Raw genomic sequence first — 27,867 nt, forward strand, 5'->3', positions numbered from 1 at the left:
GTTAAGCAAGAAAATTTCAATAGTGCCTCCCCTCCTTCCTTGGTTTTCAAGCTGTAATTCTCCCCACATCGGGGTGGGAGACTGCATACATTTACAGTCCCAAAAGGCAGCCCCCAAGTGGGCTGTCTTCAGCAAATGGGATGAATGGCTGGCTCTCTTAGGAGCCTATAACTGACTATTCTGGGCTGGTTCGTGCAGAGGAAGAGGAAAAAGCAGAAAACCACATAATTTTTTTTGTTATGAGCAGGTGGCTTAATGAGCAAGTGCTGAGACACTGGTGTGATGATGGCTGCAGATGACAGGGGACAGAAGGTTTCAGTCTCCACCAGGATGCAGGGCCTGGCATGGGGGCCCGCAGTGCCACAGTTGTGTGAAGTGGCAAGGGGAAAGTAATCATGCCTCCCTTCCTGACTCCTCTTTATTTTTGCTCCCCCTTGGCAGTCTCTGTCTGGGTGTGAAGACCTTGGCTGTTGCCCCTCCAAACACTGCCATGTCCTCTGTTCCCACCACCCCATCACTGTCCACACGCTCAGAAACATGTAAGAGCTGGCCAGGGGCTTCCACGTGTTTCCTGTTGGGTGGTGCTCTGTGGGTAAGAGCAATGGAGAACTTAAAAATTAAACCAAGCATTTTCAATCTTCTTGCTGTATAGGCCTAGACAGGACTCAGGATTTGGATCTGGATCTAAACTACACATGTACCCAAGCTGGGAGAGCGGTTGGACCATTGAATTGGGTTGTTCCACTGCAGAAATAAGTGCTAGGTCTAAAATTAATCTCTCTGAGCTGAGGAGAGTCTGCACTCCAGGTTTTACTCTGGAGTATCCCAGGTAAGAGCCATTTGAAATACTTGCATAAAATTTTCCAGTAGTAATCTAAGAAAGGAGGGTTGAATGGTGACTGTGTAGGAGCTTCATAGTACTTTCCCTAGACATCAGTCTGTCAAAATCTGATTTCTGGTCAGAATTTGTTGAGTTCTGGAATTTGTCAAAGCTGGTGAATCTTTCTGTTCAGATTGGTGGGGAGTGATCAATTGCTGCTCTGCTTCTCCAGCTAATAATTTTTCTTAACACACTGATGCTTTTATAGGTCATCAGTTTTAGGTTATTTAGCTTGAGTAGCTGAGAAATAGGTCAGTGATTCATTTAATGACCAGCTTGTTGATAGGTTTAAGCCCCTTGAATAATACAGTTAACTAAAAATCTGAACTGGTTGCTTAGTATTGGCAATGTATGTATATCATAAAATAGTTGGGGGAAAAGCAAAGTTGCAACATTTGCACCTACAAGTAGATAAAGAGGAGCTCTGAGTTTTGAATCCACTGCACTGACCAACAAATCAAATATTTCTAGGAGATATTCTTTAATATGATGTCAGAGTCATACACAATAACACTTATCAGACAAAAGTGTCAGAGGTGAAACTTGCCAATACTTTTAAGATTTTTCCATTAAAAAATGACAGAAACTCAAAGGATTAGTAATAGTGTCTAATTGACATAGACTGTTTGAATGATGGAAGTCCAGAAATTGAGGCTACTCATCTGTGCTCAGAGGTGATTTTGTCTCGTCTGGCAATAAGAAAACTGATAATGGGCTGGTGGCCAGCAAAGGCAAAGCCTGTCTGTGTTTTCAGGAGCAGGGTCTCAAATCCCAAGGCTGGCACTATTGTCCATCCTCAGCTTTCCTTGAACATTAGTCAACAGTAGGCAAAGTCTTACTATTTAACAGTATTTTCGTTGTTTTAATGTACAGAAAAGATGTGCTGTACTCCTTTCTATTTCTTCCCCATTTCCTTCCCAGCTTTGCCACTCTAATACCAGATGGGCTGCACACATGTTCCTCTGATTTGTCCTGCCCTGTATATTTGTGGTTTTGCCCCATTGTGTAGACTCAGCCCAGCTCACTCATCCATTACAAAAACATAAACATAGAGAGAGAAACTGGAAGGGAAAACAGGAAAGGATTTGTTTTGTATCTTTGCTGCATTTTTACACCATATTTCTAATGTAAAGAACTATATATATTTCTCTTTCCCTTTTCAGTCTTTCTACATAGGTTGTAGCATTTTCCCTCAAGTTCCCATCAACTCTTATTGACAAATATTTGGCTAACAACTCATCACTGCCCCTTGAAAGCAAGATAGCCATCTACTGCTGTGTACACAAGTATGACTTCTAAGGCAAATAAAAGTACAGGAAATGTGACTCTTGGCCACAGTACCTTTTAATTAAGATTTTAGAGGCATATGAAAGTGGTTTGGCATGCATTTGACTATCCTAATTTTATTTTCTTTTTTAATTGTAGAGAAAGAGAAATGAGGTATTTTGGATGCTGACAAATCAGACTCTCAAGCAAGGGCAGTTACCTTGGACCATGCCCAGCAGCATTGGGATGGTGCTCCCCTGAACCTTTGCCTGGTACCAAGGCAAAGGTATCAACCTTGCTTCCCTTTGGCCTGCCTGGGAAGCAGGGTTGGTACCTTTGCCTCAGTTGTTGTCTTCAGCCTCATGCATCTCTCTTCATAGTTGGAATACAGAACCCAAAATCTGTAGTGACAACTTCGCTGCAAAACAAACTTGTGCATTTGGAAACCCATGTAGCTTCAGTCATGGATGGTTTTGTAAGAGGGGTGGATTGTATCTGGTAATTTCATAGACCTTAGTGCATTTACTAGGATCCACAATGCACCTCAGCAAAAAGAAGTGTCTTTTCACAGGTAAAACCAGTAAACATTCAGGGTGCTTGCAATGTATGTTACCCATTTGGAAACATTTGTGCATGTTCAATGTTACTGTTTCATTGGTTTTTAGAGTGTAAAGGGCATTTCTGAGCACAAAGCTAGGCTGTTTGCTGATGTTGTTCCCTAATAGAGAAGGATTTGCATCACTGAGATTACAGCATGTCATCAGAGTGACCTTTTCAGAAAAACAGAAATGTATTGCAATGCTGCAGCCGCTTGGCTGACACTCTTCTAGTTCCTTTTTCCTGTGAAAACAACAACAGCTAAATTTTTCAAGAGATGTGGCAAGCTGATGGTTAGTTGCAGGGCTTTTATTACAAACCTGCTAGTACAGCTTGTCTGCTGCAGTCCTGAGCAGCTAATTCACCTGCTCTGAAGTGCAGGAAGGGACTAGAACCAGCCAAGTTCTACTAGTGCCTTAATGACTTGTTTCTGTCTCTTACATATGTTGAGAAAGGACGGATAAAATTTTCCCACCAGTTTCTGTGAAAGAATGGAAAATAGCAGTGCATTGCAATTCACTGCAACATTTTAAAAAGAAACAAACATCAAAGCAGAAGGGTTTGTGCAAAGCCCACAGGGATCTTCTGGAGTCAGCCAGAGTGTCAGCTGCAATGGCACTTCTGTGGGCTGCTGAGCTAAGCCAGATTTGCAGAATCAAGGCTAAAATCCATCCTTGTGTGGAAATCTCGTGGGGATCTGGAACTGCATCCACTGTTGCACTTGTTTCAGAGCAAGCAATGCCTGACCAAGTTGCAGATGACAAAGCTCTCCTTCCAACAAATTCAAATCTAGATTACACGAAAGGAGAAGTTACATTTTATTTCAGACACAGAGGTGCTTCAGGAAAAAACAGAATCATTCAATCTTTTCAATCTTTCTGAAACCAGTGCCACCAGTATAAATTAGAACAAAGCTTAGAACAATGAGATATTATCCCTAACAACTGGGACAATGTAATATAACTAAAATGAGAATGACAATAAAAGCATAAAAACAAGTATCTGCCAGTTTTAAGAATCTCTTTGCTTTACTACACTTGTAATTGTCTTTTATTTTCTTTTTATTTTTATTTTTTTTTCCACATACATAACACAGGCTGCTATTTCATGCTGACAATATTTTGGGTACTTCAATAGGAAGAGAAAAAAAATACAAAACTAAAATTGAAAGTATCCAGATGTTCACATCTGCAAAATTATACTTGAAAATATTCAGATGTTTGCATCTAAGTTTCCTTTAAAAAAATTTAAAAATGGGTTCAAATAGAGACTTCTAAGATTAAAAATCTCTGAAATGGAAGAGGCCTCAGGGTGCATTGAGATCATCAACAGATTTATATTGAAGATTTATATTGTTGACAGATTTATATTGAAGCTGGACACTTCATTTCTACTAATTTTTGGGAAAGCAGTACATGGATTATACATTTTGCACTTGCCAAAAGATTGCTGAATTACTTGTGACTTACATAAATTCCTAAAATAGATGATGCTTCCATTCTGTTGTAGTACTGACTGTGTTTTGAAAGATATGTCCTCCTGGAAGCTCAGCTTTCCCTCAGGCAAAATCCACAGCTGAAACTGCACTTCCAACAGGACAATGTCTGGTCAGCAAAGTTGTCTTGTTATTTGACCACAGGAGACACAATTACTAGCTGGTGTAGGTAGTCCCCAGCAGAGCTTTCCTGTAGCCCAGTGGGGATTCACCCATAAATTCCTTCACACAACAACCTCCTAGACTCCTATCCTTAAAATCTAGCTGGGACTCCATGAGGTCTGTCTTTGTCTCAATGCAGGCTGGGTAAAGGTGGGATGAACCCCCCAAAGTACAACTTTAGGGTTTGTGTTTTTTTAAAGCCTGCTCTTACCTCAATGCTACCAGCTTCATATTCCTTTTGATAGCTAAATGATTAGTGCTTTCTCCTAAATTTGTAACTTCAGAGTGTTCCTGGGCACCAACAGGGATTGTACCCTTTTCTGCCCCCAAAACTGTCTGTTTTAACAGGGAAAATCCAGGGTTTTGGGCCAGGATGCTGTGCCCCACTAATTTTCAAAACTGTGCAGAGCATCCTCATGAGGCATGAAGCCATAAGCATCTGAGACAAGAAGCCAAGGCATGAACAATGCAATTCTGAGAATCAAATTTCAGACACTTTTATTCATTGTAACATACCACTACTGGGAGAGAAATTTACAATTTATTAATCTTTTATACTTTGTTCTTCTGAAGCCAGTGCTGGAATGAAACTGAAATAAAAACAAACAGTTTTTAAAAAGGCTTGGGTCACCTTCCTGACATTTTATTTATGAGTAAATCAGACTTTCACTTCTTTGTGGAACAGGATAGGGATTTATTAGTTAAAGGTTTGTTTCATTCTTTAAAAATAATTATGCACATGTTGTATTAGGGTTCAAGCTGGAATTAGAGACTGAAATTATACAAATGGAAATATAAATTTTCTGTAGGGTTGCAGTATCCCAAACCTGTATTAAGTATACAGCTGATGTAAACAATCCAAGTCCTAGTTTAAGGAGCAAAGAGGTCATTGGGCACTGCAACTCAGCTGTCAGGAGGGGATCCCCTTCCACTCTCAGTCAGGGGCTGAGAAACACATCTGACCAGAAATGGACCCCAAAAGATGAGTCATGTAATAAGTTAGGAAGAATAAATTTACTTGAGATGCCTCACAGAGGGATGGGAGTGTGTTCAAAAGCCTGTTTAGAACAGGAGCTGACTCCTGAGTCTCTGGCATTGGGAATAAAGCTGTTTTGTACAGAAATGGTTGTGCAGGCACAGGAGAGCAGCAGACCTGCCAGCACAGACAGACACACGGCAGACAATACGACTGTCATGCTAAAAGGAGTATCTGAGCAATTTAGAAAAAAAATCAGAGAATAGAAATTCTCCGTGGCTGCTCCTGGGAGTGAGAGAAGAAACACACCCTGGGTGTCCCACACAAGGATCAGAGCCTTGTCTGGTCACAGGCTTTCATGTGCCAGCTCACTTGATAGATGCATGGGCAGCAACTAAAATGGGGGAAAAGCTGTCAGCTGGTGAATGATCTTCCCATGAAACGTCAGCACTGCGTGGCTTACACAGAGGTGCCTGCTCAGTAGCTGTCACTTACAAGTCAATGCTAGCTTAAGATCTGGCTTGAGAAAACCCTCAGTGCTCTGTAGAAATTGAAATATTTATCTTAAAGAGATAACAAGATGTGAGATTGATGAATTAAAGGATTGAAAACCAAACAGAAATCTGTTCCGGGTGCAATCACTGGAGATTTAGTAAAATGAAGAGTAGAGAGACAAGGTACTTGAGGGAAAGTAAAGTAGATATTTTAAAATCCTCTTTACTTTCATTTTTAGGGTGCTTCAGCTGGATGTCTGAAGGTATTTTCTCAGCTGTGAGCAATTCATAAGAAGAGAATGAAATCTGAAAAGCACATTCCTTCAGGAATACTAGACCATAAAAAAACCACACCAGCATATCCAAATTGTAATGTGAGTACTAAGATTTTTCCAGCCACACCTAAAGTATCTGAAGATAATCTTTGATGTCCTAAAATAATGCTGCTTAAATGTTGCTTGATACTTTTTTAGGCTGTGGCAGCTCTCATTTGATCCTCCCATCTAGGTCACTTTTTCTGTTCTTGAATTAAATGTTCTCGAGTTTTTCCTTTGCATATTTTCACTGTAATTACTGAACTTTACTTCACAAATAGTTTATATAGAGTCCAGACTCTAAAGAAACATTAAAGACAAGCGTTTTTTAAACCTTCTCAGATACTAAAAATGCAAATAACCACTAACTACATTTAAGAGTATGGATATCTGATCTGGGGCAAATTTTGTTCCTAGATTATTTGAAAAAATTATTTTCCATAGTTTGTAATTTAAATAACTTTAAAGGACTTAAGCCAAGTTCTCTGTTCTAGTGTGGTGTTATGAACCAACATTTAAAATCATGGAAGCAGCCTCCAGTCCTGTCATAGTCCAGCTCTGCAGAATTTGAGGACATATTTAAGCATATAAATAGTCCCAGTAGAATTAAGGAAACAGCATCCAGCTTTAAACCAGACAGATATTAAAGGAAAAAAGTGTGATAGTCTGCAGAGAGGCTGTATTTATAATGTGTGTACAAGTGAGAGGCTAAATTAAGGCTGTTTGGAAGCCTCTCAGCCTGTGTTTTGAGCCTGTGCCTGTTTAACTTCAGGCCCCTGAATCAAAATGTTAGTGGTCCTGAAGGCACTTTGTCTGCTCCTCTATGCAACTGGAAACTAGGACTGAAGCAAGAAACACAGCTTCAGTCACAGATTATTAGAAAATAAACATATTTTTGAAACACATACTTTTAAAAAAAATTCAGTTAAAGCACTTTCTATATGGCATTACATTGCTAATACCGGTTTAACCATCATAGCTGCTAATATGTGATACATTCCTTTGTCAGGGTGATTACACTAAACCCACATATTGCTAACTCAAAAAGTTTTCAACAGCCTTTGCAGTGCCAAGGAAGCTGTTTCAGAAATTTTACACTTTTGTCTAGAATCTGAAATCAGAAACCATGCTGAAATCTGGAAATCCATGTATCTGCAGCCTCATTTTCAGATGGAAATGTGAGTTGTGTCTTGCCTACAATCCTTATTTCTCTGAAACCCCCATCTCAGCATAGGGTGTATTTAATCTCTGACCAAGTCTTCATACAGGTGATAGAATTTTTTGGTGGTAATCATCCAAAATGCCATCAGTCACAGCCCAGAGAGGGATATGCTGAGGGCATTTGTGGCAGAAAGCATTGCTTCTCAACACCCTGTGTTTAAATCTAACTTTCAGTTCAGTATAGCTGACTGTAGTGCTGCAAGACTACCTGAAAAAAAAAATCATAAATTTGGCCTTTTGATTTAGTCTGGTATGGGAGAAATCCATTTCTAAGAGCTGGGTTGGATGTACTGCACCACATTTTCAGGTGGATTCGTGTGTTGACCAGTGTCTGTGATGGCAGTACAGGTAGGCACACCTTTATTAAATATTTTTTTGGTTGCTGTAGAGAGTTGTGACAGTGAAACATACTTCAGTATATACACTAGCAGCCCAATTACACATCCTAATAGCAGTGCACAGACTGATACCCCTTAACTCTTGTGGTGCCTCTTCTATGCATCTGTCCATGCCACAGTCACACACCTGTGCCAGTGTAGGTGCACCAAGTGTGGTCTGAAGTGAGAAGATCATGGTTCTGACAGGCTGCTACCTTGCCTACATCCTGCTCTCTGAGGCCTGATCTTCTGTCAGAAGGTACAGGTTTTATACTTAGGTCTATCCTAAGTAAGAGGCAAGAAATACTAAAATTCTGTGAGACCTGGCATTCAGCCATTCACAGGAGATGCAAGAATGAAAGAGGTCAGTCCTAACTATTGCCTGCTGATGAAACCCCTGACAGAAAGAATTGTAGATGTGACCATATAGGAAACAGAAGCTTCCTGGAAGTGAACATATAATTCCTCTCGTAATCCATTTTGGTTCTGAGTACTTAACTGTGAAGCTTTATGCCTTCTACTGTGTCTGCAAAGGTCAATCCACACCTACCCTGAGTCTACACCCTTCTCAAATGTAAGTAAGGGCAGATCTCAGCATGGTTTAAATTCTTATAATTTTATCTCCACAGAGAGAAACGTGGAGTTCATTTCAGGTTCACAACTCATTCTTTTCCCATTAGAGCTGGAAATGCTTTTAGAGAATGCAAGGATCTGATACTCAACAAAAACAAAACAAAACAAAACAAAAGCCTGGTAAATACCGGTGCTATATTTAAAGCCTGTAAATCAGGAGGGTGGATTGCACAGAGCCATCCCAGGTTTCCAAACCGGGGGACTGATCGGATCAGGCAGGCAGCTGACAAGGAATTTTTAATCTCTGAGGAGCTGGAATGGCAGACAGGAAGAAGAGAGAAGAATGAATGATTAAAAGCAAACCAGGACCTGCATTACTGCTTTTGGAGGATGTAATCTCACAAATATGTGCCTTGCCTGAGGAGTCAGCATCCTAATAAGAAGCTGGCTCAGCCCACTTGGGAGGCAGAGCAGCAGTTAAATCTCCTGCTGGCTGGATCCCATGGGCTGCTTTCCACACATTGCAAAATTTCTGCCTAATCCTTGCAGGTCAATATGCCTCTGAACACTAGCAGAGCTCCTCCCAAAAGAACACTTTTCAAAATTATCTCCTTTGTGAGGCTGGACCAGTGCAAGCTACTGGTTTCAACCCCTGTTAGATGAGGTGAGAGGATAAAGAAATCTGAAGGAAGTTTTAAATTCATAAAGCTACCTAATCCTCATTCCAAATAATTCCTTAGGAAGCTTACATTAATGTAAGTTTCATATAATCTCATTGTCCAGGATGTTCTCTGCCATCCCAGTGATGCAGGCATTTCACAAGGAATACAGGTTTGGAGTTGCACATGCGCATTATGGCTGGGTAGGAATAATGCTGTAGATATTGTTAAGGAATGATCAAGCCATTTTACTACAGCTATTTAACAATGAAAATTTGAGATGAAACTGCAAGATGATTTCTAGCCACCATTGTGTTTGCCAAATGCTCTCCTGTTAGCTCTGGCAGGCAAGTGGTTGGCACCAGATTACACTTTGACAAAGCTCCAAAGGTGTTGTATGATTTAGGGCACCTAAATCTACATGAGATGAGTGAAGGCCAGTTGAGGATGGGACACAAAAAACTACAAGTTTTATCACACATTTACTTCAGCTTTACCTTTTCTATTTGGATTTCTGTTGCCAACTTCTATATGGTGAAGGGGTATGAAGAACAACATTGCCAATTTGGCAAGAAATTATCAAACCCTAAATTTCTTTTGGTTCCTAAGAGAATTTCTGTTGCTTTTTGAAAAGATTGGGTTGGTAACAGGACATGTAGGAGAAGCCTCCTGATGGGGATTGGAGGGTTGTTTGTATTCATTCAACAAGCAGAGCCAAGGGCCTGTAGCTCTGTCTGCCTGCCTGTACTTATATTTCTGTCCTGCTGTTGCTTGTCTATAGCATTTGCCACATCTGCTCCTGCTTCTCTGCAGATGCTCAGTGTATAATGCACTGAGTCTGGTCACCCTCAGCACTCACAGGGAATTAAGGGTTTGTCTCTACTAGAACTTGAGTCGTAATTCAAATTTGAATTGTTTGCCTTTGCCATGTGTTGAGTATACATGTAACACTCAGACATACTTTTTCTCAGAGCAGTAAAACTATATCCATTGTGCCAGCTTTTCAAAAATAGTTTAGCAGTTGTTAGTAACAGCACATAATAAGTGTCTCTAATTCAGATCCCAAGTTCATATTACCAAGTGTCTCTTGGTTAATTTCTGAAAAGCCATGTCAATTTTCAAGCTCATCTGACTCTTTCTGAAATGTCTAGGCTCTGCAGAAACCCTTCTTACACAGAAATGCTGTTTCAGCCTTGCCTTGTCTCTAGGCAAATGTCAATTTGCTCACTGAACATTGATGAGCCCTGGGCAGGGCAGTGACAGTTTACACAGATCGTGTGTCATTAGCTCTGGGGAAGAAAACTCAAACACAAATTTGTGTCAGTTTTGAAGTGGAGCTGAATTGTGGGTGGCCATTTCTTGCTATCCAAAATTTGGAGAACTTGTGGTGTTACCTCTCATAATAATTTCTGTGAGCTAAATTATATATGGATATGGATTCTGTAAGTCCATATCCATATATAATTTAGCTGTTTATTAAAAATCAACAACAATCGATGTTGATTTTTAATAAAAAGTTCTCCTTAACCTGACCTACAAATTCTCCTTGAGTTCCTGCAGGGGAATCTCAATAGACCAGAACCCTGCATTTTAATCCACCCTTTTTTATGTTCTACCTGCCTTTCTCTATGATCTCAGGCCATATGGACTCGCTACACATGCACAAACATCTGAAGTCTCACAAACAGCTATTGAAATAGCAAAAAGCAAAAAAAAACAACAAAAGATGTAGGTTAAAATAAAAACCTAGATAGATAGGTTTTTGATAGATATTACCTAATGTTTGAGCCGGCTTTCAATCTGACTTTTTAATGCAACATTTTAACACAGTCAGCTATGTCAACAAACAGTCCTCAACTCTGTCCTTGTGTAGGTTTTGTTTGTGGGTTTATTTTTTACAAGGTTAAAACAAAGAATAAAATTTATGCTGAGGAGTGCAAAAGAAAGCTTCAAACAAAGGCAAGACTTGAAATGACTAAGCATAAAGGATGGGGAAAAAATGCAAAGAGGTAAAGTTAGGGCAGATGACATACTTTTAATCATTACATAATATTTGATGTACAAATATCATGGAGACACGCCAAGTAAGATAGAAAGTAAAAAAACTGATTGTCTCCAGAAAGAATTAAGTATTTGTTTTTGGAGGAGAGAACTGACATGAAATCATAGAAAGGAAGACAAGGGAGTTTGAAATGCAGTTTAAATATTAGATGGGGCCAGTAATGAAGAGGGAGGAAAAAGCCAAAGAGCTAAGAGTAGCAATATTATATTTAGAAATGTAAATATAAAAATGGAATGTGGGAAGGATACTATATAGGCAGGTAGGGGTAAGAGATGAATGAGAAATAGGAGCAGTTTAAACAAAGATACTAAATTTCAAATTGAGAATTTCAAAAGAACAGGTCAGAAGGGACCACTGACAGAAAGTTAGAAAATGGAGACACCTGAAAGGAGAGATTATGTGTTTTGTTACCAGTTCTCTTGGACATTCTGGGGAACTGCTGGAAAAAGCACTGCCCACCCTCTGCTACAAAAGGAAAAGACAAAAACAAATAATGACATAATGTTTTCAGCTAAATGAAGCAAGGATTTGGGAAAGCCACTAAATACAGCAATGGAGAATTTAGGGCCTACGATCATGAGGATGTGTACCAAGAGGGTGATACTAGCTGATACATGAGACAGTTCAAAAATATGATCTGCAAAAGATAATATTAGAAATAGGGAGTGTAAGGAGGAAAGCAGTTTGCCAGAAGGTTGGGCCAAAAATCCTAACATTAACATTAGAATTGTCAGGATATCAATGAATATAAAATGGATGAATAAAAGGTGGAAGGGGAAAGAAATAGTCTTTTGAATAGTGAAGTATCATATTGCATCATTTATACAGGTTAGAAATAGGAGGCACCAGTGCCTCTAGAAGAAAAGCAGCGCTTTCATTAGGTTGTCTCCTTGTATGCATGGTACAGAGCACATCTCTCAAGAGAAGTGGCTGACTTCAGATGAGAAATCCAACAACTAGTTACCACATGTCGAAGGAGTTCTTCTAAGAGCGAGTGTTTTGTAAGAACTTCTCCAGAGCAAGAACTTCTCTTTCAGCCTTGCTACTGAGCTGGGACCAGGAGAGCTGAGACATCTTAATGCCCTCCTCAGCAATCCTGGGTCCCACAGTCTTCAAGCAATAAACCATGAATTATTTCATTTGGCATTTGGGGTGAGGTTGCACTATCCCATCAGACCAAACTTTCTCAGACAGATGAGTCACTACCTTGGTGATTACAGCCAAGTGCTGGCCCAGCACATAGAGCAATGCAAGCGTGGAAGGGCAGGAGGATGCAAACCAGCTCTGGAACTCTCCTCCCCAGTGACACAGCCACTACCTGTGGGCAGGCTGACAACTCACATGGATTGTAGCTACCTGTGTGTTGATGGGAGTGACCTGTTCCCCTTGGTGCTATTCATGCACAAGGCTGGAATGTTGTGGCAGAAGTAGCATGACATGAAAGCTTAGGAATAATGTGACTTTCAGCTGAAATATTGTAAAACACAGAAAGCCATTTTAAAAATTGTTAAAAACACGGGACATTCTCACACAACAGATTTGGTAATTCAGTGTGCTATTTGCTCACTTTACTGATAGCACTAATTTGCAGTTTACACTTTTCCATTCTGCTCAAAGAACAGAGGTGACACAGCTATGAATAAGTTGACAAGACACTACCGGCTTCCCCACTCTGCCTTAACCCAGAGGTTGTATGGTTTGAACTAGACCAATGCAGTTAAACAGATACATTTGAAAGGAGAAAATTCAGCTCAAACAGAGTAACTGAGCTACCAAGAAAGGAAATGAGCTACACCTGAATTCCCATTTCTGTAAACCAATGATGTGCTGTGCAGTGGTATCAGGAAAAGGGAATCACGTGTCTATACCACACTGCTTTACCAGCATAAAGGCTGTGTGTAAAATCAGGCTGTCAGACACAAAGTTTGTATATTTTCATCTGTTGCAAAGATTTTTTTTTCTGTTGTTAAAGCATGTATTGACAGAAATATGCTGTCACTCATCCCACTGCAAAAATTTCAGTTCGATTTGTTAGCTTATTAATTAACCAGGCTTCGTTCTGATTTTCAAGGAAGGGTCCCCCCAAAACAGACATATTAAAACATTTAGATACAAATACTGACTTCCTTGCATAAATATAAAACTATTCTGTGGCCACAGCAGCATTCAATTCTCAATGAGAACTTTGCAAACCCTTCATTTAACAAATGCCTCCCAAAAATAGGAAGCAACAGCTTTTATTGATATTAAAGGAATAAAATAACATGGAAAAACTGTCATTACATTCCATGGGTGCCCAGTCACCACACATTTCAGGTAAGTCTTGGGTAGACCAATATTATTCTATCACTACAATAAACACAACCACCAAAAAAACTTGGAGGTATTTTACTAATATTCTCATGTTACATTTTAACTTAAGTTTACAAAAATATTGCACATAAAAATTAAAATCACTTAATACTCTGTGTGTTTGAGAGTATTATTCTCAAGATTTGTATAATAATGTGAAACCATTGACTTATTTACTCCCATGATTGCTTAGCTATCAAAATGTCACAAATCTTGGATATACAAGCACACATGGATTGCTCTCCTGTAGATCCCTGACTGCCTCCTCTCTTCCATGTTTGCCTAAGGGTGCAAAAATTGTTATTTCCTTTTACCATTAGGGGAGAGCAATCTTCCTTTTGGTAACAGTTTTAAAAGTAGATTTTATAGACCTGAAAGGTTTCCAGAACTGCACATACAGTAACAAACCCACATGAAAAAATCAGAGTGTAATATTTCTAACAGTTTTCAAAAACCAGGCATTTTTGAAGAGCATATTTATTTTACATATTGCTTACCTCAAGAATGAATCTGAGGATGTTTTTTATTATATCAAACATACTTTCAAAATATTTTTTTCTATTTTGGCCTTGTCTAGACATCAGTTATATTTTTAAAACTTCATATTTTCAGTTCCCTCTTCTAGAAGTCACTTTTGCGTTACCGAAAGCAGCCTCACTGACTTGATGCTGAAGAACATAATCACTATCTAACCATAACATGAGGCAGAAAAGCTACAGAGAAAAAGCACCTTATATACAGCCTTAGTTACCTGCCTTTTGTAGAAAAGGTTCTTCATTTTAAATATGATGCAATCTAAAGCTATATTCTTCCTCTCCCTCCAAAAGATACCACCCCAAGATTTAAAAAAACAGAGTCCTGGTGGTTTACCCAGACAATGTAAAGAGATCTCCAGCTCAAACTGTGTGCACAGGCTGAACTGACAAACATTTACACAGCGCCCTGCTTCCTTTCCACTGTTTGTGCTTCGGATCTGGGAGTCTGCATCTCCCCATGACAAACACCTGAAAAAGTAACAACTTCAGAATGGATTCCATTTTCACTCACTATAAATGTGACCAAAATCCAAGCGAGGAGAAATATTTGGGCTCCTAAATAACTTTGAAAGCTATAGTGTTAGAATTTGAAGTGTCTGACTTACAGAACCAGTTTCAGTGAGTGCATTTTAGTTTGATTTCTCAGAATGAACTAAGAGGCTAGGAAAAAGTCATAAATTCTCTAAAGATACAGGATTTTGACAGGCTGTATGTTTTTTAAAGCAAGTTTCACAATTCACCTTCAAAGTCCAGGCCAAATTAGTAAATCCTTCCTGTTGCTTTCATGAGGGAGTATGAAAACACTCAGTAATTCACTTCCTTCCATTCCAGCTAACAATGTTATTTCCCATCTGCTGATTTTACAAGCCTCTTCTTGCACAAGTTACGCTTCTTGTAGAGTGCACCCTTGTTTAACCAAGATTTGCTGCTTACATACATGAGTCTTCCTCATTCAGATCCAACACTTTCACACTCTGAATTTTCTCAGAAGGAAACAGAGACGTTCTTTATCTGGAACCCAGGCCAGTGAGGGCCACATGGAGTCAAATTATAACAAATTATACATTTATTATATGGATAAGAGAAACTTTTCCCTAAACCTGCCTTTAGCAGGAAAAGCTGTTGCAAAGAATCTATTTTAAATTGAAAGATTACTATAGGAAAATTATCTACAGATGTCTGTGGGATTTAGATGAACTTCAAATAAGCTTAAGTACTTTTCATAAGCTTGTTCTAAAGTATTTAAGCAAGAAGAATGCAACACAGATTGTCAATTGAAAAGATTTTGCATCTGTTTTAAAATAATAAATACCTAGAAGAGATAATTCAGAGGAATATGTTTTTCACCAGTTCTATAAATCTCCATGTAGGACTTTATTTATTGGGATTTCAACAGAAATTTCTTAATTAATCAGAATATTCTTTGGATGGAATTCACATAATATATTTCACAATAAGATACCAGAAGTTTGTGGGGTTTTTTTGGAAGGGGTTCTAGTAAAATGTTCTTATAGCCAAAAGCTTTTTCTCACCAACCCTAGTATTTTCACTGTCTTGCAACAATCTGATACATTTTCTGAAATGATTTCACAATAATGAAAATGGATAAACTGTCCTACACCAGAAAAAAACCCCAGTAAACAAAGCTATAGCCAAACTATTTATTTAAAACTGAAGATTCACATATGCATGAGATTTTTTTCTCATGGTTTAATTTTAGGCAGCATAATAGATTTTTTTATTACACAGGCTTCCTAAAGGGCCTCTAAATTAGAAAAAATATTCCTCTAAATTAGAAAAAATAGTATCTCCAAATTTTGAAAAAAAATTAAATTTATAGATATTGAAAAGATTTAAAACAGGTTTTGAAAAAAGCCAGAAGGTCATATACACTGTGGGTTTTGGCTCTGATATGATTACCTTGCTTGAAATGCATACTCAAAGACATGTAAATGTACTGTGATTTACACAACTTCACACTGCAATCATGCAAACAGCACCCTTGTTAATGGGACTTACAATGATAAACCACATTAGTGCATTGAATCCTACAGCAAAGCCTCCAAGTACTGAAAACAAAACAAGAGCTCAGTGAGGTTTTTACTCCAGATACTGGGGTTTTATTTCTGAATTTCCTGTAGAAATACACGGAGTTTCACAAAAAAAAAAAAAAAACCTACATCAAATCTATGCACCAAAAAGGCTGCAAAGGAGCTCCTTTGCAGCCTTTTTGGTGCATAGATTTGAATGACCTTCCTTTTTGAAGTAAAAGTTTGTTTGTCTTTTGACTCTTCACACTTGAGCAGTTTTAAGAAAACAAAACAACACATTCAAAGCTGTGGGAACTTTCTGCTGTTCATCATCTGCTGCAAAAGCAAAGATGGCCAAAATTCCTGATAAGGGGCCAAAAATATTTCTTTTTAAAATGCCTTACTTCTCAGAATTTAAACATGTATTTTCCGTGTTATTCAATTTTGTGTTTATGTATCAAAAGCACCAAAGTGATAAATATTTACTACTCCACTGTCAAAACTCTGAAAACACCAGTGAAATTATTGATGTTTAGAAGTGCTAGTCTCTTCTTGAAGAAAGAATTCCAAGTGGTCAACAGTTTATCCTGAGTGCACCAAACTGCTCAAAGAATTTCTTTTGCCTCCATTGTACTTATTACACTTAGCATTTTAAGGGTTCAGCTCATTCCCTCTCTCCAACTCAAATATATGTTATTTGCTCCTGATTTTGTAGAAAATTTCAGTTCACAGCCCTTTTTTCACTGTTTTGTTAAGTTCATCTAGGCACCTGAGCAAAACATACCAGAGAACATTTCAGCAATGCTTGTTTTTAAACTATCTTTGATTACATATATATTTTTTTTTTCAATTACATGCTTTCCCACTTTGCTAAAATATTTATTCACATGCTACATGTTGAATAAAATTCTCCAAGTCAGCTAGGGAATCATAAAGAGAATCATCTGTGTCCTGACTTCTGAGAAACTTTCGAAGGGTATCTAAAGCACTCAAAGCCTCATTTTTGGATGGTAAAAGCTGTTCAGCTCCCTGTAGTTGACTGCCTTCATCCTTATCTTCATCACCAACAAATGTCTCAGCTTTATCTGATGCACTTTCTTTGGCACACATCCTTTCATTATTTGCAGGCACTTCATAAGTTACCAAGCCATCATCTATAGCTGCATATTCTTCCAGAGACAAGCCTTCTGGAAACTCTACCCCAGCTGCCCGTGCATGTGCAATCAAATCAAAATCACTTTCAACTTCATTGTCATTTTCATTTGTCTCAGTTTCTAATTTGAAAGTTGCTCCATTGCAACTTTTTGCAATAGTCTCTGGTGTTACTTCCCTCCAGCACAGGTACAGCATCTCAATTGCATCAAGAAGGGTCAGCATAAACTCTTTATTACTTTCTACGCAGTCAACAAATCTCTTGATAAGACAGCGCCTGTATTTTACCTTCAGAGTTTTGATAATCCTTTCTTTCATAGCTATACATGAAGAAGAATCTGGAGGAAAGAACACTAATTTGACAGACTTCAGGTTCTTTACTTCTGTGTGAGCTGGGAGAAAATCAACAAGAATAACCACTTGGCGCTGCTGTGCTTGAAATCTGTGATCCAGTTTGTGCATCCACTGTTCAAAGATTCCTGAAGTCATGCACGCCCTATCATTTGCTTCATAATCCACTGGCAGCGATTTCACATCTTTGAAAGAGTGTGCACTTTTGCTTTTTCCTATAATGAGCAGTGGGAGTTTCTCAGAGCCATCCATATTTGTACCCACCACCACAGTCACGCTCTCTTTGCTTTCTTTGCTTACAGAAAAAGTTTCCCCTTTAAATGTAAACGTGTTATGTGGTAACATCTGATACAACAACCCAGTCTCCTGTATGTAAAACACATTTTTTGGCTGATAATCATTTAAATTACAAGGAAGCACATTTTGGTACCAAGGAGTTGGAGCACCCACTGCAGGAGTAGCAGCTGCTTCTACAGGCTGAGCTCTGAAAACTAAACCGTACCTCGACTTGAAACGATCGAGCCAGCCATTGCTGCATTTAAAATCACTGTGTCCAAGCTTCTGGGCAAAATCATTCGCCTTGAGGCGCAACATGGGGCCATTGACCGGCACATTCAAGCACTGTGCAATTCTGTACCACTTCATCAATGCATCCTCCAGGTCGGCATAAAAAGCAGTCCTCAGTCTTTTCCTTTTAGGATCAAACCGCAAAGTTTCAAAGGCTTCCAAAACTTTTTCCTTATTCTTCATAATCGAAGACAGGGAGTTCCTCTTGATGCCATACTTGGCTGCAATGTCCGCCTTTTTCTTGCCGCTTTCCACAGCGCTTATGATGTCGATTTTCTCCTCGATAGTTATGCTTTTCTTCCTCCTCACTGTGGCTTCGGGCAGAGCCTCTGCCATGGCACCGAGCAGCGTCTCCCGGGCGCGCTCATCCGCGCCCACAGCCGGCCAGGCTCCTTCCCTGCCGCTCCGGCCGCTTTCCCAGCCGGCGGTCCCACCTCAGGCGCTCGGCCCTCGGCGGGGCTGGAGCAGCCTCCCGGGCGGTGCCGGCGGTGGTTGCCATGGCTGCGACCATAGATATGACGGCCTAGAGAGGCCGCCGCCGTCATCCCTTTCCGGCCCGGCGCTTCCGGCTCCTGCTGCCACCGGAGAAGGAAGAAAATAAAGCTTGAGAGGGGCCGCCGGCGCCGCCCCGCCCGGCCTCCTCCGTCCCCCCTTCCCTCCTTCCGTCCTGCCCTGTCGTCCCCCGCAGCACGAAGCCCCCGGGGCCGCAGCGGCGCCGCCGGCAGGTGAGGGACGGACCGGGCCGGGCCGGGGCAGCCTCTGGGCCCGGGTTCGGGGAGGGCCGGGCCGCGCCTCCCGCTCCGTCCCGTCCGACGTGTCACCTCGCGGGGGCGGCCGCCCTTCGCCGGGCTCCGGGCCGCCCTTGCCCGGGCACCGGCAGCGCCCGGCGGGTCGGGGTCAGCCCGGCTTGTACGGCCCGGTCCGGGCATGCTGGGCGGCAGGACAGGGAGAGCAGCGCCCTGCTCGGGAGCAGGCGGGTTCCCCGAGAGAGAGAGGGAAGCTGTGTGTTGGTGGAGGAAGAAAGCTGTAGATGCTGTGTAAATTTTGTGCCCCTGGGAGTTATTCCACACCCTGGCAATTACTGCTTTAAGTGTGCCAATTTGTGTTTTGCTTACTGTTCTTAAAGCATGGAAGAGCTTTGGTGTTGTGCGACAAGCAGGTGTTGCATGTGTAATTGTCTCCAAAGGAGTGGCAGTTCTTCCAGAATTTCTTATGGTACCGCTCTAATAGGTTATTTTTAACCAAAAGCCACTAATAGCCTTTAATTGCATGAAAGTCTTTGGAGGGGATCATTCTGAACATCCAGCCCAGGATGTAGTTTCGGTTTCTCACGTGTGCTTTCTGTGCTTGATGGAAAAGGTAGTAAGGAGTTATCACTTTGCAGTTGGTGGCTCTGTTACTTAAGAGTTGATTCTCTAGAGAAGATAACAGAAGGGTTCTTTTTGCAGGGCTGGAGAAGGATGTCATTTGATCAGTGCAACTCCGAAACTTTCTGAATCCTGTTTATGTTTATGTATGTATGTGCATGTGTACTCACACAGTTAAAATGTCAAGAATAAGAAACACAGAAGAGTGTTAGATTTGCAGAACTGGAAGCTGAGGCAGTAGCTTGATCAGCTGTTTTTTTCTGATTTGGTAGAAGTTGAAACCATAATGGCAGCCCATGGCTCTGCTAATCTGGAGATGAGCAGAGCATTAAATTGTTTAGGGCCAGGTTGACATAGCATGGAGAGCGTGAAAAGTCAGCAGCAACCCTGTTCTCCAGTCTTCTTCTCCATCATGTCTTCTAACTCCCCATAATTAGATCTTGCAGGTGGAGCAGCCAGGAAATTCAAGAGCATTTAGAAGAAACTATGGTGAGATTGCAGCAGGAAGTGTTTAATACAGTTCTTTATAGTACTTTTTTTTTTTTTAAAGGTAGTACTTTTATAGTATAGCATTTTTTTTAAAGATGGTTGATCTCTATCTTGACAAGAATTAGTGAAAGTGTTCTTAGTTAGAAATTGAAATAGTCATTAAAATGGTCATTTTCCTACCAGCACTGGGATATTCTTCAGTGTTACAAAAATTTACATTCTTTATGCAGTTAAGTAATGAGACAACAATAGAAGTGTGTAATAAACTTCATTTTAGACAGAAGGTGTCTTGCTGTTGTCTTATTGGCAGTTAATTTAGGAGAAAAGTAAGTGAAGGAACCAGTGAATCTTTCTTAGAAAAGCCAATCTGATTGTTGAGAATACCACGGTTCTCATTTCTGAGACCATCAATCATTTACCTAAGTGATATAGGTATGTGAGGAATATACTTCTTATTCAAAATTAATTTATTGTTGATGACATTTACTTCATATTTTCATGAATAAGCAAATATGAATTTGCCTTTTTAATGAAAAGTACATAAGTATGCTCTTATAACCATTAATTATAAATGGTTAAATGTCTCTTTATGTCTCCATCCTAGAGGAAGCTTCCCATGTTGTTTGTAAGTTCTTGCTTTGTTTTGCTTTTTATTTTACCAGTTGAAGAAGTGATACTTAAATCCCCAGGACTCGAAAATCATGTGGTTTTATTTATGATGAACAAACCTTGAAATAATCCAATATGCATTTTAGGTAGCTGCACTATGAGGGGAATGACTCTTAGTCTGATCTGTGTCTTGTGTTCTGCTGTGGTGCAGTATTTGTGTTTGGGATTATCCCCACTGGGATAGTGGGGTAAAGGAGAACCCAGAAGGGCAGGAGTGATGTGGACAGGGTTTTGGTTCTTGTGGAACCGAATATGGATCAACCATGTTTTTTCCAAGTCAAATCTCTTTGAGTTTTTCTATTGCAGCAGATGGGAGCAAATTTCCTGGTACAGCAGTCACCTAATGTGTTCTAAAGTTGTGGCTGCTTTAGTGAAGAAACAAACGAAGCCCTGGATAACACAATCCATGCTGTTCTGGGGATTAGCAGCTTCTTACAAAGAACAGCCCTTTGTCTGGCACCTGCAAGAACTACAGAGATGCTAAAGTCTGTGTGCATTTCTGTAGTGGAACTTTAAATGATAGATGTGTGTAGATGTTGTGATTACCACAATTTCACATGAGTGTCTTCATTTCTGAATCTTGGTGAAGATGTAGAAAGTTTTCATCCTTGCATCCAGTATTTGATGCTTACATCCCCATTTCTTTTCTGTAGAAGCAGTAATCAGGAAATTCTGTAGTTAAATTTGAATGTGCAGTTGAACTTTTTATGAAAGCCACCTTTAATCTACATTTTTTCACCTTCTCATCTTTTAAAATTGATCACTGTGATCCTGCAGAGCTGTGTTGAAACTGTTAGCACTACTTATAGGAAAAGAACAGTACAAAAAATTGAGCATGGAGGGGTGTTCTAACATAAATCCTGAATTCATTTGGGTTTAAAAAATTAATCATTTGCTTTTATGCAGTGTCTTTTACATTGATTTGTGAGATGGTTCTTGTCTCTAGGTTCTTAAATCTATCAAAAGTTCTTAAATCAATCAAAAATGTTTTTGCCTGTAGCATTTAATAGTTTAGAACAGTGTTACTGTGGTACATAGGCTTGTATGTGATGGACAAATATGACTCCAGGAACACTGATGTGGTAGAACTGAAGAACAGATTGTCTTAAAGAAGGCTCTACCACAAGATGAATTTAGCTTTTTGTTTAACAAGTAGAGCAAGGAAATAACACTTATTGTCTTATTCTATCATGTAATTGCTTTAGCTACTCAGAAATAAGCTGTTAAGCACAAGCAGAGTTTTTCAGTATTTCAGCCACAAGCAGAGTTTGAACAGGACCATGGGGGCAAACAGCATCTCTGCTGTACAGTCTTCCATGTTCAAAAGAAATTTGAAAAATTAAGGAAGCTATTTAAGGACATTAAACTTATTTCTTAATTACTTCAAAGGGAGCTTTACTCTGATCCTAGAAAAATCCAACTTCATTCAGTGGTAGCCCTGAATTAACTGTTTTTCTGGAGAATCTCTTATTTTACATATTTGGTTTTCCAAAATAAAGTGATAGGTTATCCAGTGCAATATGATCTAGATGATCTAGGTGATTCAGTTTCTCAGCCTTTGTGTCCTTATTTTATTTCCCTTGCTATGTGAGCTGCTTACCTTATTAATTATTTGCTTTAGTTAGAATGTTTTGTAGTTCAGGAATTTGAAATACAATATAAACACAAATAGTAATCTCTTTATAAATTTTCTTAATCTGGTATGTGTCTGAACATGTATGAAATGGTGCAAGACTTAATGAACTGAAGTCATGTGTGATTGTATGCAATACTGGCAGATTAATTAATTTTTAATGATTGGTTGTCTCCTCCTCTCAAACAGCTGAGTGAATTGTGGTGTCACCTGTAGTTACCAGCTATTTGGAATCAAATTGAGATCATTTCCTTACTTAAGATAAAATTGTGTATGTAATTCATCTTTCATGATCACTATATTCACAGAGTTGATTTCTTTCTCATGTGCTTAGTGTTGACAACTTTCTTTGCTTCTGCAGCTGAGATCTTTTTAAGGCTAAAATGAAAGGGATTCTGTTCTAGTAAACACAACAGATTTAACAGCTTAATAAGTTTCAGTGGCTTAGCATTAATGTAATCTTGCAATGCTTGGATAAATCTTACGCCTTAACAAAATGGTGATCTTTGCAATGGTAGGATACAGTCAGTGTACTGTTGCAAGTGGCAGGATATATGTCACCTGAAGAACCTTGTTTGACTTCCAGGGTTTTATGTTGCAAGCTTAGTTGTCTGTGGGGAAAGGTTGCTTTGGCAGTGGAAGCTTACACTAAACTGTATTCCTAATCCCTCTTAGGTTTTTGGAGAGCTGAAGGCCTGGTCACTATCAAAAGAAGGAGGTTTCACTTTGCTTTAGCAGAACTTGTAAAAGAAATGTTTTCTGAACGCCTGCTTTGGTTTCTGTGAGGTGCAACATCCAGCTCCTTTCACTTCAATTAATGCATGCCAAACCTGTTTGGTTTTCAGGTATGTCAGAACACAGCAGTGAATCCACAACACTTGATGAGTCTCATCCATCTGCAGAAGAGATCCAGTCTGGCTGTGAGGTGATTGAGTGATAGTTATATTAGTGTAAAATCAACCAATCCTAACAAGTTTCAGATTCCCAAAAATTCTGCTTTACATAGCACAGTGTTGTTAGTATGGGGATATAAGTTCATGCACAGCATCTTGAATGGGTGGGGTTGGTTTTGAGATCCCATTAAGAACAGTCCAATTAATTCATAGCAAGGGATTACTTCAGCCACAACGTAGCCTGTTGCTGTGCTGCAGTATTTGTTTTGTAAGTTTAATAGATTTAGGCATGGTAGAAGCTGAAATGTGTGAGTATTGCAGGAAGAAAGAGTTGGTATTCAAAGGCATCAATCTTTGTGTAACCTCACTATAACAAGGTATTTTATCTATTGCAGAAGGAGTGAATCTTTTTTCCCTTAGAGCGGATACAGTTTTCACCTTCTCTCTGGAGAAGTTTGTGACAGATTTGAATTAAGAACAAGGTTCCTAAGGTTCCCAATATTATTTAGCTAATCAGATGTGTTTGGGATGCTCTTTTCAGAAAGATAGGGTCAACATATTCCTTACTGTTCTAGAGTAAAAATGAAAACAAGTAATGCTTACTTTATCACTATTGGAGTTTCAGTAACAGTGAATTGTTTTCAAACTTTCAGTAAAAACAAAATAGTGATTCTCTTTAGCATATTTCCAGGTCTCATATTTGTAAACACAGATGTACAAAGAAAACATAGATTGTTACCGAAGGACAATTCTGTTTTTTCAAAATAAAACATGCATCTGAAATGCAGTGTTTTACTCTAGTGCTTATGTTATTCATGTCTAATACATCAATACAAATTTAGGAACTTATTTAGATTTAGTTTAGGTTGTTTATACATATGATAAATTTTCTTCTGAGGAATCAATTTCTTTGTATGCTTAGTTTAAGTCAGCTATGGGCTGCACTTGCCAAAGAGACAATTGATTCAGCAATCATACTCCCTATTTCAGCAGAAATGCTGCTGTGGTTTGGTGGTTTAGTTTTCTCTCAGATCAATAACCTTACCCTGGTTGTGTGGACTTACAGGAGCACACATCCAGAGGTAAAGAGAAATGGCTGCTGGATGTGGCAGTAGCCTACAGTCAGAGTAAGTATTTTGAGATGCTGCACTCCTGATGCTGTGGGCAGTGCTCCATTCTCAGTGGCTTCTTCACTGCATTACTGCCTGCTCTGTTTCATAGGTGCAAGTGTTGGAGATGTGCCTGCTTGGGAGACTTGATGGGAGTGGAAAAATGACCCATCCTCTTTTTGAGCACAGGTCACTTTCTTTTGATCTGCAGTGTTTCCGGAATCTTGTTTGCTGTGCAAATACATTTTTCTGGCTCAGGAAGGAGATGAAGGGATGGTGAAAGCTGCTGGGGGGAAGAGTTGGGGGAAAAGGGCAAGGAGTGGTTCTTAACAGCAGTGCAAGCTTAAACTGTTAACTAAAATGGAGATGATGGTTTCTTGTTATGTCTGAGTTAAATTAGCAGTTTATCCCACTTCCCCTTTTCAGCTGCTCATTTCAAGGCTTTGGTGCTTGTCTGACCTCATTGCAAACTGATTCAGCTCACCGAAGCTGGAAAATTAACCTGTTGAAGAGGTCTGTTGCCAGGCTAGTGAGTTGTGTGTGGTGTTTGTAGTCAGGTGAGTGTTGGGGAGGTGAGGCACTGTGTGGTTCACAGTAGAGACTGGAAAGTAGAGTGGTGAAATGTCCCCTTTTCAGCAGTGGGAAATTGTTGTAGTTCAAACGTAGCATGGAACTGACATCAGCAAGTAATTTTTTGCTTTCTCTGAACTAGATACATAGGTCTGACTCAAGTAGGAATGCCAAAAAAATAGGTGAATTTCTTCTAGTTGTCCAGAGAAGCTCATGAATTTTTGTTTCCTAATATATGTATTTATCAGAGATGTGTGCATGTGCTTTGAGCATGTATATCCCTGAATAAAAGCATAAAAATATATCAATGTCAATATTTGCAAAATTATTTTAGATTCTTGTTGAGAAGCACCTAAGTCAAGATGTTTTTCCTTTTATTAGAGATGCAGTTTTGTTTGTGATCCCTAGCAAAGTGCCCCTTGACAGAAGAGGACTTTCCCTTTGAACTGTGTTATCTGATAATTTGTGGAAAGAACAGAAGTAGCTGTGAACTGAACGTGGCCTATGCTAATGCTTCTGTATTATGCAAGTAGCTGTGACAGGCCAAGCATTTTGAAAAATACCTCACTTGACCATATCAAGTAGAAGTGTAGTTCCTAGCAGCCTTAGTGCTTAATTAAGCACATATGAGATTTAGAGCAAGCTTAAGAAACTTGAGCTATTGGACAGATTTCCCAAATGGAAATGTGATGTGGCAGGTAACTAGGGCATTTAGTATAATGATGCTGTATAGCAACTCTCTGTGAGGAACAGGGAGTTGGACTTGATGATCCTTATGGGTCCCTTACAACTTGAGATAGTCTATATTCTATGAAATAAAACAAATTACTGTTTTTAAAGTCCTCATAAAATAAGCATAGACCTTTTGGTGTGCTTCAGTAGAAGCACATTTATTGGAGCCTACAGACAGTGACTGTTAGAAAAAAATCTTGAGACACCTCAAGACTAATAAAGGAAATTAGGCTCACAAATGTAATTGAAGTGGTGATATGTGAAAGTGGAAGAAATATTAGTAATGACAGAAGATGTTCCAGTTAAGAATGATGCAAGTGATGCTCAGTAAGTACCAGTAAAATCTTTGTGTTATATTCATACTCTGTAAAGCTTCACATGTTGTTGGAGAAGCTGATGGTATTTCAGATCGTGATCTCAGCTGGGCCTCTTCCTGACCCTTGGGTTGAAAAGAGCTGGTTCAGTTTGATGATTTAAGAACTTTAAGGGTATAAGGGTACCTATTCTCAAGTACCTGTTGGTGGTACACCTTGTCTTGCCAGTCTGGCACAGGTGTATGGACTGGTTTGAGGACTTGAGGCAACTTTTATGTAAGTGAACAAACGCTGCCTTGGTTGTATGTTGATTTTTCTTCTATTTACACTTTAGATGACTGGTGAAACTGCCTTGCAGAGTTAGGAGCAGCTTTTTCAAAGAGATGAAATTTTCACTTCCTCTGTATTTTGGAGTGTTAAGCTGCCATTCTCTCTTCAGGTGCTTGTAAATGATGTGCAGTTCTTCTGGGAATGTCTCTTCAAGGCTATACCTTAGGTTGTACTTGAAAGCAGTGTACTTGAAACACAGCTGCTGCTACTGTTCGTGATGCAGCTGCATTTGAAACTAACTTTGAGTCCTGGATTCTCTTGGTACTTTTGAGCTCTTTTGGCACTTCTGTATTTCACTTCACGTTTGCTGCTGTTGATTTCATGAGAGTTGCATACCAACAGTTTAGTCAGAAGGTGGCACTATATTATGGTAAAATAAGAAGCAGCTGAAACTATTTTAAAGTTTGGAATCATTGCTTTTCTTGTAACACATAATTAAACATACTGCTCTTCTCTAGTATTTACTGCTTATTAATTGCTAGTACAATTTTTTTAGCCAAGCTCATTATAATTTGAGATACAGAAACTACTCTAAAACTCAAGTGTGCATGTAAAACATTTGTCTGAGCCCATGCCTCATTTGTGTCTTACTCCCCCAATGCCAATGGGTTAAATTTTCGTTTTCCTTTTCTCTTAGCTCTGGAAACTTTAAATAACTTCTTACTGAGTGGTGCTAGAGTATTACTGTGATTTAATGATGTGATTAAATAGACATATACAGACTGAGCATATCAGAGGATTTCCAGTTGGAGTTTGAAATAAAATCAACTGTTATGAAACCCATACATCAAATATTTTCATATGGATTACTTATTGGAAATGTAAGACAAACACTAACCTGTTTCTTTTTACAGGGAAGTGCAATGGCTCAAGAATCTCCCAAAAATTCAGCGGCAGAAATTCCTGTGACTAGCAATGGACAGCTGGAAGATTCTCATGAACACAGCTTTAACAGGGTCAGAATTTTCTTTGCTCTCTATTATGGTACCATTATCAGAAATGCTGAAGTTACAATTCTGTGCTTAGCAGTCTTCACTTGACGTAGTTTTCTGGAGGTTTAGTGAAGAAACGCCTTTGAAGCTCATAGATAATTGTGAGAGTTGACATAACACTGGTTGCGTGTTGCAATGATATTTTTCTGTGCAAAAGGCACGTTCGTAGTGGCGGGGGCTGAGTTCTTCCCCCTCCGCTCGGTGCAGGTGAACGATCCGTTCTGCTCGCGCCCGGGCGTCCAGCAGAGGGCGCTGGGGCACAGCCTGTGGAATTTGGGGTTGGGCTCCTTTTAGTTGGATTTTCGTTTGAAATTGTCCACGTTTACTTGATATCTGCTGAGGCTTAGGTTTTAAAAAAAGCTCTTAAGTTTTAACAGTTCCATACTGACTTGCAGTGCAGAATTATTCTTAAAAGAAATACTAAGCAGAACTGCAGCATTTTATTCTGTTTTACTAAAATGCTGATTAGAGGGGGGAACCTTCATGAGGTTTGTTGTTCAACTAAGATCTACCAGAGACATAATGTAAAAATTAGGACAGTGTTTAATGAAATAAAGTTAAAACTACATTTCTATGAAGATGTATGTTTAGGGAGACCAGCTTGGGAAATGCATCTTGAAGTGGTAAGGAATTTGGGTTCACCTCAAAGCAGGGAAACAGACTGAGTAATTTGAAGCTTGATGATCTTGCTGCTGCTGTGACTTG

At 39.5% G+C, this 27,867-nt stretch overlaps 2 protein-coding genes across 5 annotated transcripts in view; one reads left to right on the forward strand and one right to left on the reverse strand.

Annotated features, from left to right (window-relative positions):
* Window positions 1-16,224: 16,224 nt before the first annotated feature.
* Window positions 16,225-18,609, reverse strand: TIGD4 (tigger transposable element derived 4). The gene is given in 3 exon segments (XM_054633830.2): window positions 16,225-18,493; window positions 18,495-18,551; window positions 18,553-18,609. Coding segments are annotated over 3 exon segments (1,734 nt in total). The 3' UTR covers window positions 16,225-16,873.
* The window catches only part of ARFIP1 (ARF interacting protein 1), a 40,914-nt gene continuing 31,643 nt past the window's right edge, over window positions 18,597-27,867 (forward strand). Inside the window, exons 1-3 of one of the 4 annotated variants that reach the window (XM_054633678.2) lie at window positions 18,597-18,789; window positions 23,068-23,147; window positions 27,025-27,126. In XM_054633678.2, coding sequence (XP_054489653.1) covers window positions 23,070-23,147; window positions 27,025-27,126 — 180 coding nt within the window. In that variant the 5' untranslated portion in view covers window positions 18,597-18,789; window positions 23,068-23,069. The remainder of the gene's footprint in view (window positions 18,790-23,067; window positions 23,148-27,024; window positions 27,127-27,867) is intronic. The other 3 variants (XM_077177210.1, XM_054633680.2, XM_077177211.1) reach the window with 3 other exon arrangements.

This window comes from Agelaius phoeniceus, chromosome 4 (assembly GCF_051311805.1).
Source record: "Agelaius phoeniceus isolate bAgePho1 chromosome 4, bAgePho1.hap1, whole genome shotgun sequence".
NCBI lineage: Eukaryota > Metazoa > Chordata > Aves > Passeriformes > Icteridae > Agelaius > Agelaius phoeniceus.